Source organism: Chinchilla lanigera, unplaced genomic scaffold (genome assembly GCF_000276665.1).
Source record: "Chinchilla lanigera isolate Chin_1 unplaced genomic scaffold, ChiLan1.0 scaffold00116, whole genome shotgun sequence".
NCBI lineage: Eukaryota > Metazoa > Chordata > Mammalia > Rodentia > Chinchillidae > Chinchilla > Chinchilla lanigera.
Genome location: NW_004955517.1, coordinates 2406237 through 2419938, shown reverse-complemented (window position 1 = coordinate 2419938; position 13702 = coordinate 2406237). Strand labels below are relative to the sequence as shown.

General features: G+C 45.0%; 1 protein-coding gene across 1 annotated transcript in view; it reads left to right on the top strand.

Moving 5' to 3' along the window:
* Synpr (synaptoporin) overlaps positions 1 to 13702 on the top strand; it is a 181192-nt gene that overhangs the window by 22333 nt on the left and 145157 nt on the right. The window contains exon 2 of the mRNA XM_005409042.2: positions 13478 to 13602. Within this exon, the coding sequence (XP_005409099.1) occupies positions 13478 to 13602 (125 nt within the window). The remainder of the gene's footprint in view (positions 1 to 13477; positions 13603 to 13702) is intronic.

The window sequence follows — 13702 nt, the reverse complement described above, 5'->3', positions numbered from 1 at the left end:
ACAGCTGGCTGCTTGCTGCGTCTCCTGCAGTGTAGGGCTGATGGAGAAGACGCATGTCTCCACTAATCATTATGGTCTACACGAACTCCATTTACCATTAGTACTTAGAAACTAAAACCAATATATTAAATCGTGACTAATTTGATATATCTTATTGCCCCTTGGATTTAATCAATACAAAGACATTATTGGAAGTTGGTGGAGATTTTTCTCCGATTGCTGAAGAAATAATGTCCTTTGCATGGAATGTATAGCCCTTTGGGCTATGGTGATTTTTCATCTCACTGAAACATGATGAGAAAAAGCTGCTCTCTCATAATGAGGCAGAACTAAATGGGTCCCTAGTACAATCAATAAAAGATTATTAAGGAAGAAAATTCTTGTTAAAGACTATAGTTTCTTCTAAGTGCTACAACCTTGTAATAATAGAATGGGTTTAAACTTTCTTCCAGATAGTAATATTCCTCCTGGGCATTTTTATGAGGATTTTTAAAAATATTCTTTTAAAAGATGAAAATTGTTTACATTTTATGTATTAAATGAAAAACAAAGTAGAAGTTTGCCTATACATATATACTCATACACAGATTATGATCTCAATTTCTAAGACTTTTTTTGAAACCTTTTAGTGGTGGAAAAATATCAAACATACATACAGAAACACAGCATAACACAGTAGGCCTCTACCCCCTCACTGTCTAGCTCCAGCACTAATCTACTCACAAGCGCTTTCCTGTCATACTTCCCTCCTTACACTCTCCCAAAGCACATGCCATTTCTCGCCTGAGTACACTGGTGTGTATCTCTCAAAATGACTGAAAGCAAAAACATTACAATGCCGTATTACACAAAAATTTTGCAATAATTCAGTGTCATCAGGTATCCACATTTTTAAACATTTCCATTTCCTGATTTTCCTTACAGCTTTCTTGAACTTTGATTTTTGAAAACAATTCATGCATTGTGATTGGGTGATATGTCCTCTAGGACCTCTTAATCTATAATCCCTTTTTCCTCGCTCTGTCTCTTCCTCCCTTCCCCCAACCTCATCCCTTTTTTTCCTGTACATTTTGTGGTTTGCTTTTGTACTTCAGTAGACGAAGTGTTTTCCTCTGGAGAGTATCTCAGAGTCTCGTGTTTGCTGGTTTAACCCCTAGGGTGTTATTTCACATTTTATCTCTGCTCTATTTTTTTAAGTTGACAGTTGTACTTAGACGCTTGCTCAAATTTCAGGTTTGATTTCTTGTTGATGTTGTTTTCTCCAATGACATCTCAAAATTAGTGTGGTCTTCTTTCATTGGAGGCACATGATTTCTACCTGATTCTCTTTTTAGGGTATCAGTCATTTGTGCCCTGATTTATTGATTCATTAAGGGTGTGTTTTAGACAACTGTGGTTACTATACCAAAAGACCATAGAGTCAGTGGCTTAAACGCAGAAATTCATGTTTCACAATTCTGGACAACAGAAAGTCCAGGTACAAGGCCCTAGCATGATAGGTTTGGTTCTGACACCTCTTCTGGTTTATATGTGGCTGCCATCTCTCTGTTTGTGCTCAGAAAACACACAGGGGAGTGAAAGAAAAGGATGCTATCTGGTGTCTCTTATTGTAAAGACACTGATCCTATTAGATCAGAGCCCCACCCTTATGAGTTTATTTAATCTTAATTCATTTCTAAGGGTCCCTTTTCCAAATACAGGCACATTGGAGGTTACAGCTTCAACTTATGCATTTGAAGAGGGAGATACATTTAATCCCTAACAGGTGGCAAAATGGTGATATTCTAATTCTATCATTCCTTTTTCTTTCTTAGCTGAATCCATTTAGAAAGAGAGTTCTTCTCTACTCTTTGCTCACTCACTGGTAGCAATCTTAAGGAAAAGACAAGTGATTGATTCTTTTTCTTCAACAGCTCTTAAACTACGGAATTTGTCCACTACTATTCTCTAACACTGACCAGAGTTGTATGTTTATAGTTGTTGCTTTCACTGTAATTATAAACTTATCAGTTTAAACTACCACTCTGTGTTTGAATGGCCTTGTATCAATCACTTAAACCCTCAAAAGCATGGTTTGCCTAGCTCTGCAGTGGCAATAATGATGTTACCTACCTCACAAGGTTATGCAAGTTCAGGGACATCAGATCTGCAGATCACCAAGTGCACCGCTGCACTCACAGAGAAGTTGGAGCTATCATCAACATTACGAAAGACAGAAAATATTAATCTAGAGTGTACACTCAACTGCTCCTGTAGAGCTCCTGCCATGGTACTGTGAATATTTTGAATGATATCATCTACTATGCCTTCACTGCCCATTTTAAATTTGTATCTTCTCCACTAAACAATCACTGAAGTACATTGCCTGTGATTCCAGGGTTGACTTGGTGATTGTGCATCGTGTTTGAGAGGTTTGAGTGCTGACTTCCAGGTCAAGAATCAGAATGAGCCGAACAATGTGGTGAAAGTCTGGAAGTATGGGGGAGGGGACACTTCGCCTTTGTGGTGCTCAAAAGCAGTAGAGTGTGGAAAAATGTCCAAATCTCTATGCATGATTACATGCGTGTTTCACATTTTTCTGACAGTAAATGGTGGCATGACTAATTCTAGGTTGCTGCTCCTGATCTCAAGTATCATGCCTGATTATGCTGATAGCATGTAGTAGTTGGTAAGCCCTGGATTTAATTTAATTTAATATAGCCAAAAAGCACCAAAAAATGTGCCCCCCTCCTGAAACCAACTGCTACTATTCAGTTCATGGGACCCTGTGCTTTCATTAAGGTAAAAGCAGATTTAAAAATAAAAGAAGGGGTGCAAGAGACTTTTCTGTTTAATGATTCTTCTTGTCTAGGGAGCAGATGATAATTGAATGCTGCCAATTGATTATGGATCAATATTTTTTTCCAAAATAGCCCTAAAGTATTCTAAATTGCTCTATGGGTATAAATATAAATCCACTTGATGAAATATTTAAATGTTGAAGAAGACATGCCAAATATACTGAAATCAGCTGAGACATAAGTGGAATTTTATGTTGTAGTCAGAGAATATTGGACACCATAATTAGAGGCCTATTGTGAAAAATAAAAGGAGAGGGAAATTGAAGATTGCATTTTACCTTTAGTTAAAATGAAATTCTACGTTATGGTGAAAGAGTGGCTCCTCGCAGGGAATACTTCACACAGGCACATTCAAATGTACCTTATTGAACTGTGGAGCAGTCACTGCGCTGTGAGCTTCTCTTGCTCATTTTCCTGTCAGAAATGTGAAGTTCAGACATTTATCAGCATTATTTTAATGAGCTCAGATATGATTATTGGAGATGCATTAGTCTATTTTGCATTGGTATTACAAATTACCTGAGGCTGAGTACTTTACAAAGAAAAGAGTTTTATTCAGCTCATATTTTTAGAGGTCGAACAGCATGGAGCCAGTGGGACTCACCCCCGCATGGCCCCAACCGTGTCCACCATGGCTGGTCAGAGTGCATGTGAGGAAGGAGACTACAGGGCAAGACGGGAGTCTCACAGCAAGCATCAGTCTTGTTCTTTCATAACAACTCTCTTTTAGGAACTAAGCGAGGTCCACCATACCTTCCTCAGTCTCTTGCCAGGGTGAAGACCCCAGTGACCCAGTCACCTCCCCAGGCATCACCTCTTGAAGTTTTCAAAATCTTCTAACATCATCACACGGAGGACCAGGCCTCTGACACATGAACCCTTGGGAACACACTGAGGTCATATGCAGGTTCAGGCAGTATGTAGCAAAAGGCAAGCCTATATTTACTTAGGAAAAAGTGTCAAGTTCAAAAGCACTACCATAGGCAAGTTAATTCACAAGGGTCTGTCTAGGCAAGTTCAGAGGAATATTGTTGGGTATTAGGGAGAAACCTTGCTGCATTTTAATTTTATCTTACTATTCCATTATGACACATTTGAGAGAATTGGGGTTGGTTTATTTAAAAGTAATTACCTTATTTGACCAGATGAAAGATACATTACACTTTTTGCTCCACTAATGACTGACATTATGTTTGAGTCCTATGTTCCCAGGGTAGATTTTAATATGCTTATCCTGATTCTAAAGAATGACTTTGCCAAAGTAGTAGATAAGCAGTTCAGAAATGTTCTTCTACTTAGAGTCTGTGTGAATATAAGTATTTTGAAAATTAACAAAGATAGTTCTAAAAGGACATGAGTGTCTTTGACTTTATTATTTTTTCCCTAATGAGAGTTCAAAATAGCATAGCCATCTAATGAAAAGTCTGAATTTATTTGGCTAACATTACCTAGAAGTTGTCTAAATTTGCACTTTTAAGAAAATCATTTTTTTAGTTTCCTAGGGTATGCATGCTTATTGTTAATTTAAGACTGAGATTTTTAACTCTAAATTCTACTCCTCAGTGGTAAGTAGATGGTCTCAATGTCTATAAAAACACATTATGTACATATTTAAATATTTTCTTTTACAAAAATGTAATACATCTGTTTTAGTTGGCAATTTTTTTTTTATTTTGCCTTTATAAAAGCAGCTTTTAACTCTCTATGTTGCTAACCATTCTTTCTTTCATTGTAACCACTGCATGTTAAGACTGAATGCTTCATCACCTTTATTTATTCTCTTCTTTACAATAATGAAAATTATTTCCAAATTAGTTTTACCATTTCAACCATGTGTTTTATTTTAAAGATTTATGCTGGACTTTATGTAGAAAAGTACAGCTCAGGCACAAATGTAAATTTCACTCCATAGGCAAGAGTTAAATGTAGCCCACTGCATCTAAGGCATAAGATCCTCACATTATGGAGGATGAGGAAACGACCAGATGCCAAAGGGACCTGATTATGCTGACTTTGCTTTATAAAATACTTCAGATGCTTATTTTAGTTCTATCACCTTTTTCCAAGGGTTCATATGGTGGACCCTGGAAACTGGCTCAACTATGATCCCTAACCCCCAGTACCTTGCCTACCATCCCTACAGAGCTCAGGAATATTCACTTCCTAGTGTCTTGTGCAGCTATATGTCCATGGGCACAGCAGCCATTTTGTGACCACGAGGCTAAAACCATAAGTGCCAAAGAGATGTTGGCCTAGTCATTATCAATATCTACAAACACCTAGCTCTAGACTGCCTAATGTATATGAAAAAAAAACTCCAATTTGTTTAAGCCACTGCAGGTCAGATTTCCTGTTACCCTCAAATGCTTTGCTAAGTGAGCCAATCGTCAAGCTGCAGGTATAAGAAAATGAGTATGGAGGCTTTTTTTGCCCTGCAAGTGATGTGGAGTTCTCCTTGGGCAGGGCCTGGTCAGACTCCCCCAGGTGACAGTGCTTAGTACTGATTCTTCAGGACTGTTTTTGTCTGGGAAGAAACACACAAATCCCAAGGTAACTCGACCACACACCACTGAATTTTTGACAGCATGAGAGGAAATACAGTGTGGAGGACTCTTGGAGCCATCCACAAACACAGATAGTTACATACCACAGAGAAGAGAAAAATCACATGGCCCACAGGAAAAGCTTTTTAATAGTAGTTTTCGATGTCCTCAAATTAAATACCACCCCACCACTTTCCAGGGAAAATAGGCCGTGTTTATTTCCCTGTGAAAGTCTCATTTAAGGTTTTACAGGTTGTTCACAAAAGCTTTCTGAGTAAAAGTATTATATAAGCATGAAGTAATCACAAAATGAGAACTGAGACCTTTGGTCCATTTCTTTAGAACAACCCAATTATCCACAGGAGAGAAAAGCGAAAGGACAGAAGAATTAGACAAAAATCTGTAGAAAACGAGCATTAAGTTTTAAAGGTGCTCATCAGCCTCCTGGGGCTCCTGTGCAGCAGGTGGTGAGAGAGGAGCTCCAGGCAATCAGAACTCTGTGTGCACTGGCAAATACCCCGAACGCAGGTGCTTCCCACTTTTTCTGGGCCAGGATTGAGGTAATTAGTTCCTATGAGCGAGATGCTCTTTGGGGTCCTGGGGATAAATGGCTCCTCAGCCCAAGACATGCAGCAAAAGGAGGAGGGGCAGGAGGCTGGGGGGGGCAGCGAGGAAGACTTCCAGCTGCTGAATCTGGAAGCAGTTGAATGATGGAGCTGCAAGAAGTAAGAAAGCCAACACCTCCGGCTGTGGGCGGCTGGCAATTAGGAGGAGGGACCTGTCAAATGTAATTGGCATCGTCTACTCACAGGGCTGTGCTGATATTCCCACCGCACCTCCGACTCCCTCCCCCAAGGCCTGTGAGGCTGCAGAGTGAAGGCGGAAGACAGGAGCTGCCACCGTCTCCCCGGGTGTGGAGGGGTGATCAGGGCTCTGTCTCACCACAGCCTCCTTTATGCTCGGTTGGCTCTCTGAAGGTGGGAGAGAGGTCCGAGAAAGCCGTCACGAGAAAGCCTGCAACAGCTGCTCCTCACTGCCCTCCCCAGTGTGCCCCAGCTGAAGGACTCCCGCTCACACCCTGGGAAGATCGGGAGGAAGCTGAGAGACCAGGTCTGAGTTCAAACCACGACTGCTTCGGCCAGGCACCGCTGGTTGTGCTGTGGGACCTCGGTTTCCTCACCTCTAACATGAAAGCCTGGGCTCCTAATTCACTGGGTTGTTGAGAAGATTAAATAAGCCAGTGCACGTGGCATTTACTGGCGGGATGGGCACAGAGGCCCAGCTGTAATGACTGTATTATTACTCCCACCACCACCACCACCATCGTCACGTCATTCACTTGCTGAAGTCTGTGAGCTGCCTGGATGCGTCTAACAATGAGGGATAGAAAGATGCTGCAGACACGGTCCTGAGGCCAAAGGGTGTACAGAAGCCCGGGGAGTCAGGCGCAGTGTCATCTTCCAGCCTCCAGCCCAGTCTTCGTCCAGTCCACACTCCACACTGCAGCTAGCACAGCCTCACACAGGGCAGCCATTCGGTGCTTCCCACCACACCAGCAAAAAGCTGAATCCTCTGGTAGGAGCCGCGTTTCTCCGCTGAGAGTTCACACCCTCCACCTATGGAAAAATTCGGTTGGCTTTGTGGAACCTCGGTTCTCTATCGCAAGTCCTCAACTCTCCCATCGAAGCATGAGAGTGACCACAGACCGCTGTGCATGGACGAGGAGGTGTGGCTGGATGTGGCCCCCCGGCGCCGTCACGTGTGGACCGCCATTAGACCACACCTCACCCGTCTCCGCCTGCCTCTTGACCTCCCGTGCCAGCCTCGAGATGTTTGTTCCAGTTGTGTCAACTACCCGTCTGGTGCGCCTCGCATGCTCACTTGTGTGTCTTTCATTTGCCCTTCTCTCTGCCTCACACTCTTTTTTTATTTTAAAGAGAAAAGATGAAAAACAAAATAAGAAAAACAAAACAACCCAAAAAATTAGAAAAACAATACAGAATTTCTAAACACGATGATAGAAAATCAACATCTGCCTCTCACTCTTACCTGCATAAACCAGGCACCCTTTCCAGTTCCTGCTTAGCTACCCATTCTCTGCACTATATCCCCTCCCTTCCCCCACAGATATGGGTCACATCTTCCTCTAACACACTCCCCTTACTCCCACAGCGAAACACCACCACAGTGCTTGTCTGCATCCCCAAACAAATAGCAAGTTCTCCAGAGGGGGGAGAGCAAGGCATCGCTTCTTCGTTGTTTTTAATCAGCAAGCATTTAGGGAGTGCCTCCTTCATCCCAAATGCTGTGCAAGGTGGAAGGGATTCAGCATTAGTCAAAAATAAATGTATAGCTTTTCCTCCAGGCACTGATAAAACAGAACATATACAAGTGAATACATAATACCCTATGAATACAAGTGCTCCTGTTTTAAAAAGAAACATAAAACGGGATAATGGAGGCAGACTAGGGCAGGCTGCGGGGAGGAAGCTGAGGTTGGAAGGTGTAGTAAAAGAAGAGTTTTTGCGTGAAAAAGAAAAGGAAGGCTGAGGAGGGGCCTCTGTGTAAAGCAGGTGATGAAGGTCCAGGTGGAGCAGGCAGAGAACACCAGGTCCTGCAGCCGGAGGGGCTCAGGAATTTGGAGAGCCCTGGGAAGGCCAGAGCCAGCAGCAGACTGGCATGTGATGAGCCGGCCAGGGAAGCCAGGCTTGCTTTATTAGCACCCACACAGCCCGATCCGTGGCAGAGCCTGGAAGGTAACAGGTGCTCACTTCACTGGTGTTTGATAACTGCCTTAGTTGCCTTTCCCAGAGCGGAAGCTGAGATGAGAATTTTGGCTCAAGAAGTCTGTGGAGGAGGAGATGGTGAGGAGCAGGGTAGGGAGGGAGCAAAGCCAGAGATCTGAACAGGATGTCAATGGGCAGATTGCCCCTGGGCAGCTGGCCCAGTTCTCATGGCACCTGGAGGAAACTGTCCCACGCACCTGAGCATTGTCCTGTGGCTCTGCAAAGGCCCTGGGTTTCCCTGGCGATTTCCAACAATGGCGGGAAGCTACCTCGTTCCACCAAGCATACTGGAGACGTTGCCAGTCAACCTGGGTTCTTCTGCTTGATTCAGATGGAAAAGTGACTCAGCCAGGTGGGCTCTTCCAGCAGTACTGATGTCACCAGATGACAGCAGGTAGTACTGGATGCCAACAGCTGGTAGAGCCAACCGCTGCAGGTCATCACCGTCCAGTACCGCCTCTGGTGCCAGTCTGTGCTGGACACTTGCAGACTGATTCTAGTAGGCCACTGGTCCTCACTGGCTGCCGGTCTTTGGAGGTCTTGGGTGTTTATAGGTCTGGTTGTTCATTTTTCTTTCTTTGGAAACTGGCCTCCCTGTCTGTCCTCACTACTCAGGATAAAAGTCACAAATCATTTTACAGGACTTCTGGAACCTACACACCTGAGACAGGACCTGTTGTGACAGGACCTGTGCTGCCACACAGAGCAGCCAGTACACAGCAGGGAGCCCTCCTGGGCCAGAACCTGAGAAGTGTCTGAGAAATGCTTGTTACGTAGCAGCTGCAGACCTGTTTCAGCAAGGGTGAGGCCTCAAGCCAGAGAATCTTTTGGAAAGTTTGCTGTGAACGTTGTGTATGCAAATAGAGGACCTGGATCCCCCCTACCTGATTTTAGCCACTCCTGGGGACCCTCTCATTCTTCAGAAATGCAACTGTTTTCTGAAGTAGATGGGGGGCTGCGCTCACCTTGGAGGGGAGAATGGCCGGAGAAGATACTGCAGCAACTGCCCCAGTCCACCAGGGTGCAAGGGGAGCAAAGGGAAGCTAGGGGCAGGACGGGCAGCCTCTGGCTGAGCTACAACCCTTCCAGCCCAAAGGGGAAATGAGAGTGTTAGGGGCTTCTCTTCTGTCTCTGTGAGACAGTCCTTGGCCAGGAGATGCAGGTTGTGCTGGCAGAAGCCTCCTGAGTGTGAGGACTGTCCCCTGAAGCTGCAGGTGGCCCTAGAGTGGAATAAGGCATACAGCAATAACAAGCATCGACAGCATCTACTACAGTAACTAACTACGGAAGTGTGTAAGTCACAGAGCAGGTAAATGAGGGAAGGAAAGAAAGCCTGCAACTGATGGGAATGAGCCCAAAGACAGCAAAGGTCCTTGTCCTCAGGGCGTCCCTTGGTGGGAGTGGCCTGCTGGAGCACCATGAGTTTGCAGATCCCAGCCCAAGCTCAGAGGTGATATCCTGGTAGCTTGGAATTGTCCATAAGGGAATACTACACTATGCAGACTGGCAAAAGCTACACATCACAGCTTTCTCCCTGGGAGAGCGGGTGGTTAGCTCACAGAGCTTGTTAGCATGTGCGGCGCTGCTGGGTTCCAACTTCCCTACCTCCGACCAGTTCCTTACTCCCATGTGTCTCTTCTAGGACATCCTTCTGCAGGCGGCTGTGTGCCAGGCCTTGGGAGGCGGCGTCCCCTCCCTAGCTTCACAGACCAGGATCCCTGCAGGAGCCATTAATCAGCCCTGTTTCCTGTCCGCCTCCAACCTATTGCTTTCCACTGTGACTTGCAAACTAACCAAAAACACTAATAGCATTTTTCATTAGTATTCCTCATTTGGTTCAATTAGTTCCAAGAAGGGAGCTGAGCCTTTTTTCCAAGGGAAAACCTTCGGTGGTGTTAACTGTAAAGAGCACCCTTCCTGCTAAGGTGACTATCGTTTATGGACACTTATTAAGCCAGAAAACGCAGAACAATTCTGTTCTCTTTTATCTGAGTGTATTTATAGTCCGGCTACAAACAAAGGAACTCTCTGTTGGATAATTTTGTCCATTTTGAGAGTAATTCTTTGTTGTCAGGAACAAAGCCATAGATCATCCAAGGCAGTAGTGAAAAGAGAGATGGCTGTAGATTTATTTTGGTCTCCTGAACTCAAGGGAGGTGAATGGTTGGGCCACAGGTTCTAACACTGATTATCTGAAACGTGCTAGAGAGTGAGGTTTCTGCTTTGTTTTGGGGAAACTGGGGGCCTGAGGGAAGGTGGCAAGTTTTATAATTCCACTTGAAGGGGCAAATGGACTTCTGCCCCAGGGTTACACCTTCAATGTCTAGAAAGGAAGGCACTGTGTGGCTGAGGATGAATCACAGGGCCCAGAGTTTGGAGAAAAATAGTGCGCGCGCGCGCACACACACACACACACACACACACACACACAGAAACACATACACACGCACATACAAACACACATACACACACGCACACACACGCCTCACACACAAACACACATACATACACACTCACACACAAACATACACAGTCACACACACTACCACACACACACTCACACACAGAAACACATACACACAAATACACACAAACACACATACACACACACATGCCTCACACACAAACACACATACATACACACTCACACACACACGACTGTCTTTAGATCAAGCTGCTTGTAGTCACGAGCGTTAGCGTCAGTGGAGCTCGTTCTCCCTTTCTCCCATCCTCTTTCTAACCCACCCGGCCCCTGCGAGTTCTTCCCTCCTTAGCCTTCTAGAATTCACACCCAGTTTTCACTTTCTCTAAGCTGCATAACAGACAGCCGTCCCCTCTTTGACATCTCCCGGGAGGGGACTTGTCAGCCGGATGAACTGGCATTAGTGTCATAAAACCTGGGTGTGCAAGACGCGCCAACCTTCTTCTGGCCGACACCAGTGACATCACAGGGCATCAGCTGCCAGGGTAGCATGGGCTTTGTCTCTTTATACCGTCTCCAGAGGTCCTCTTAAATGCTTCCACCCCATCCAGGGAGAAATGAGGAAGGGAGTGAGGGCATGAGAAAGAGACGGATGAGAAAGAGAGGACAAAGCTCTCCCTTTGGTAGTGAGGTGCAGGTATGTTTGTGAGACACTCAGGAAACACAGAGACCCTCCATCAACAAAGCATCTCCTGTGCCCTTCTGGGCAAATCCTGGACCATCTCATGGTCAACTGTACTCACCTGGCAAAAATATTTTGCTTTTTGCAACTCGAGAGCCAATCTGAACACTGACGGAGGGCGTCTGGAGACCAGGGTCCTCGTGCCAATGCTCCTGTTAACTGAGTTGAGACAAGTGTATTTTCCTCCTCAGTCTCACTTTCTTCAAGGTAGTAGCAATAGTCACAGGAACATTCGTAGTATGAAGAAGAGGAAGAAGTAGAAAGAGGAAGGAAGAGGAGGAGCCGGAAGGGGAAGAAGGAGAGGAAGGAGAAATAAAAGGAGGAGGGAGAGGAGAAGGGGGAGAAGAAAGGAAGATGAAGGCAAAGAAGGAGAAGATATTTTAACATTTAGTGAGGGCTGTGAGCCTAATGCTCTGACGTGCGTTCTCTTAGGTCCTATGTACAGCAGTCATGTGAGGTTAATTAGCTTTATTCTCAACTTCTCTCACCATCCAGGGGTGACACCGGCCTTCTGTGGGCTCCTTGAGAGGTCAGGTTCCCCTCCCTGAGGGCTGTCACACGAGCTGCGCCCTTTGTCCACAGAGCTTCCTCCCACACTTTTTGCATGGTTTCCACCACCATCTTCAGGTCTCACCTTAAATGGAACACCCTCAGGCATACCTTCCAATCTAGGATACTCTCCCCTCCAAGTAGCTCACACACTTGTAATTATTTTATTTTTAGTTCTCTCTCCCCTAACCAGCATTAAGCTCCCTGATGAGCAGGGAACTTCTTTGTCTTTGTCTTTGTCTTTTCTCTGAACTCCTCCTTACATTTCTATACCCCAACAGCTGGTGCATAGTAAGTACACCATCAAACATCTGCAGAATGAATCAGCGAGTTAGTCTCGACTCTGCAGATGTGTGGGGTGAGGGCTGGATCAGTGGAGTAACTTGTGCAAGCTAGAACCAGGTAGAACCAGGCTCACGCTCAACTCTACCCTCTCTACTGAGGTGTCTGGGTAGGGCGCCGCAGGGGTGCAGGGCCAGGACTTCCCCAGTTTGCTCCCACTCTGCATTTCTCCGCACACCAGCAGACTCCCTCCACCTCGCCCCAGCTTCTTCTAATTGCAGGAGCCAACCCTGGCTGATCTACTCTGGAGGGGTTGATTTCACTGCCTCAAATCCGGAAGTATCCATGCCTGTAATAAGTTACTCACTCAGCAGGATTTGACTCTTCCAGTGTTATACAGACATTATCAGTTTAATCCTCACCAGCCACATGTGAATTCGATACTGGTCACACAGTATGATTTCCCTTTAATCAGGAAGGACTGTGAGGGGGAGACTTAACAGAAAGCCACAGGTATCATATTTAACTGGAGTACAACATTTTGGGTTTTCAGAGCTCAGTAATGGCTAAACGAAAAAATAATCGTGTATGTGGTTTCATTAATCCTAATGCCTCCTTTCCAGGCATCTAACATTTTGAAGTAGTTAAATACATAATTATCTTTCCATCTTAAGTTCATTACATGGTGGTGTTAATAATACCTTCCTGTAAATAAAGCACTTTAACAGAGGATGAAAAGCCAAATCATTTCTTTATAGCGATCAAGCTCTGAAATTAACAAGATTTGTGTTCATGTCCTTCAATTTTAACTTGCCACATTTTAATGCCTAAAGGAATGTTTTACATGCAGCTTTTTGAAGTGATTATGCGGTCCTGCCATATCTTTAACATAGGAACATCAAGCTTCATAAGTGCACACACACCACTGTTGTCCAAGGAAACCTGATCACGTGTGTTCAGTGTGGGCACAAAGCATGGCGCATGAAAGGCACAGTAAGGTGGCCACAGTGGACAAGGCCTCCCCACCTTATGTGTTCACCTGCTGGCTTCACACCTTGGGCTCTTGTCCCAGACAAATGCACATGTGGAACTATCACGCGCATCTCTGCAAAAGCTGGGGGAGGGTGGTGCATAAATACACCCCGCAGCCCCAACAGCACTCTTGCTCTGCTTACCAGCCTGTGCAGGTAAGATGCTGCTCTCCTGTAGGGTCGCAGCCTCCCTGGATCCACATACTAAGCGCCTCCTTATGTCTCTCATTAGATCATCGCAACCCTAATAGCTGCCTTCTCTTTTCACTTTGTTCTTCACAGCTTTTTGCCATCTTTGCATTTGCAACATGCGGTGGCTATTCCGGAGGCCTGCGGCTGAGTGTGGACTGCGTCAACAAGACGGAAAGTAACCTCAGCATCGACATAGCCTTCGCCTATCCCTTCAGGTAGGGAATGGAAACCTCACCGTCAGCCCTGCAGAGAGAGTTTCCTTCCGTCTGTGGTTTCTTGTGGAAAAATGAAGGTTTTAGGGGTTCCTGGTTAAAC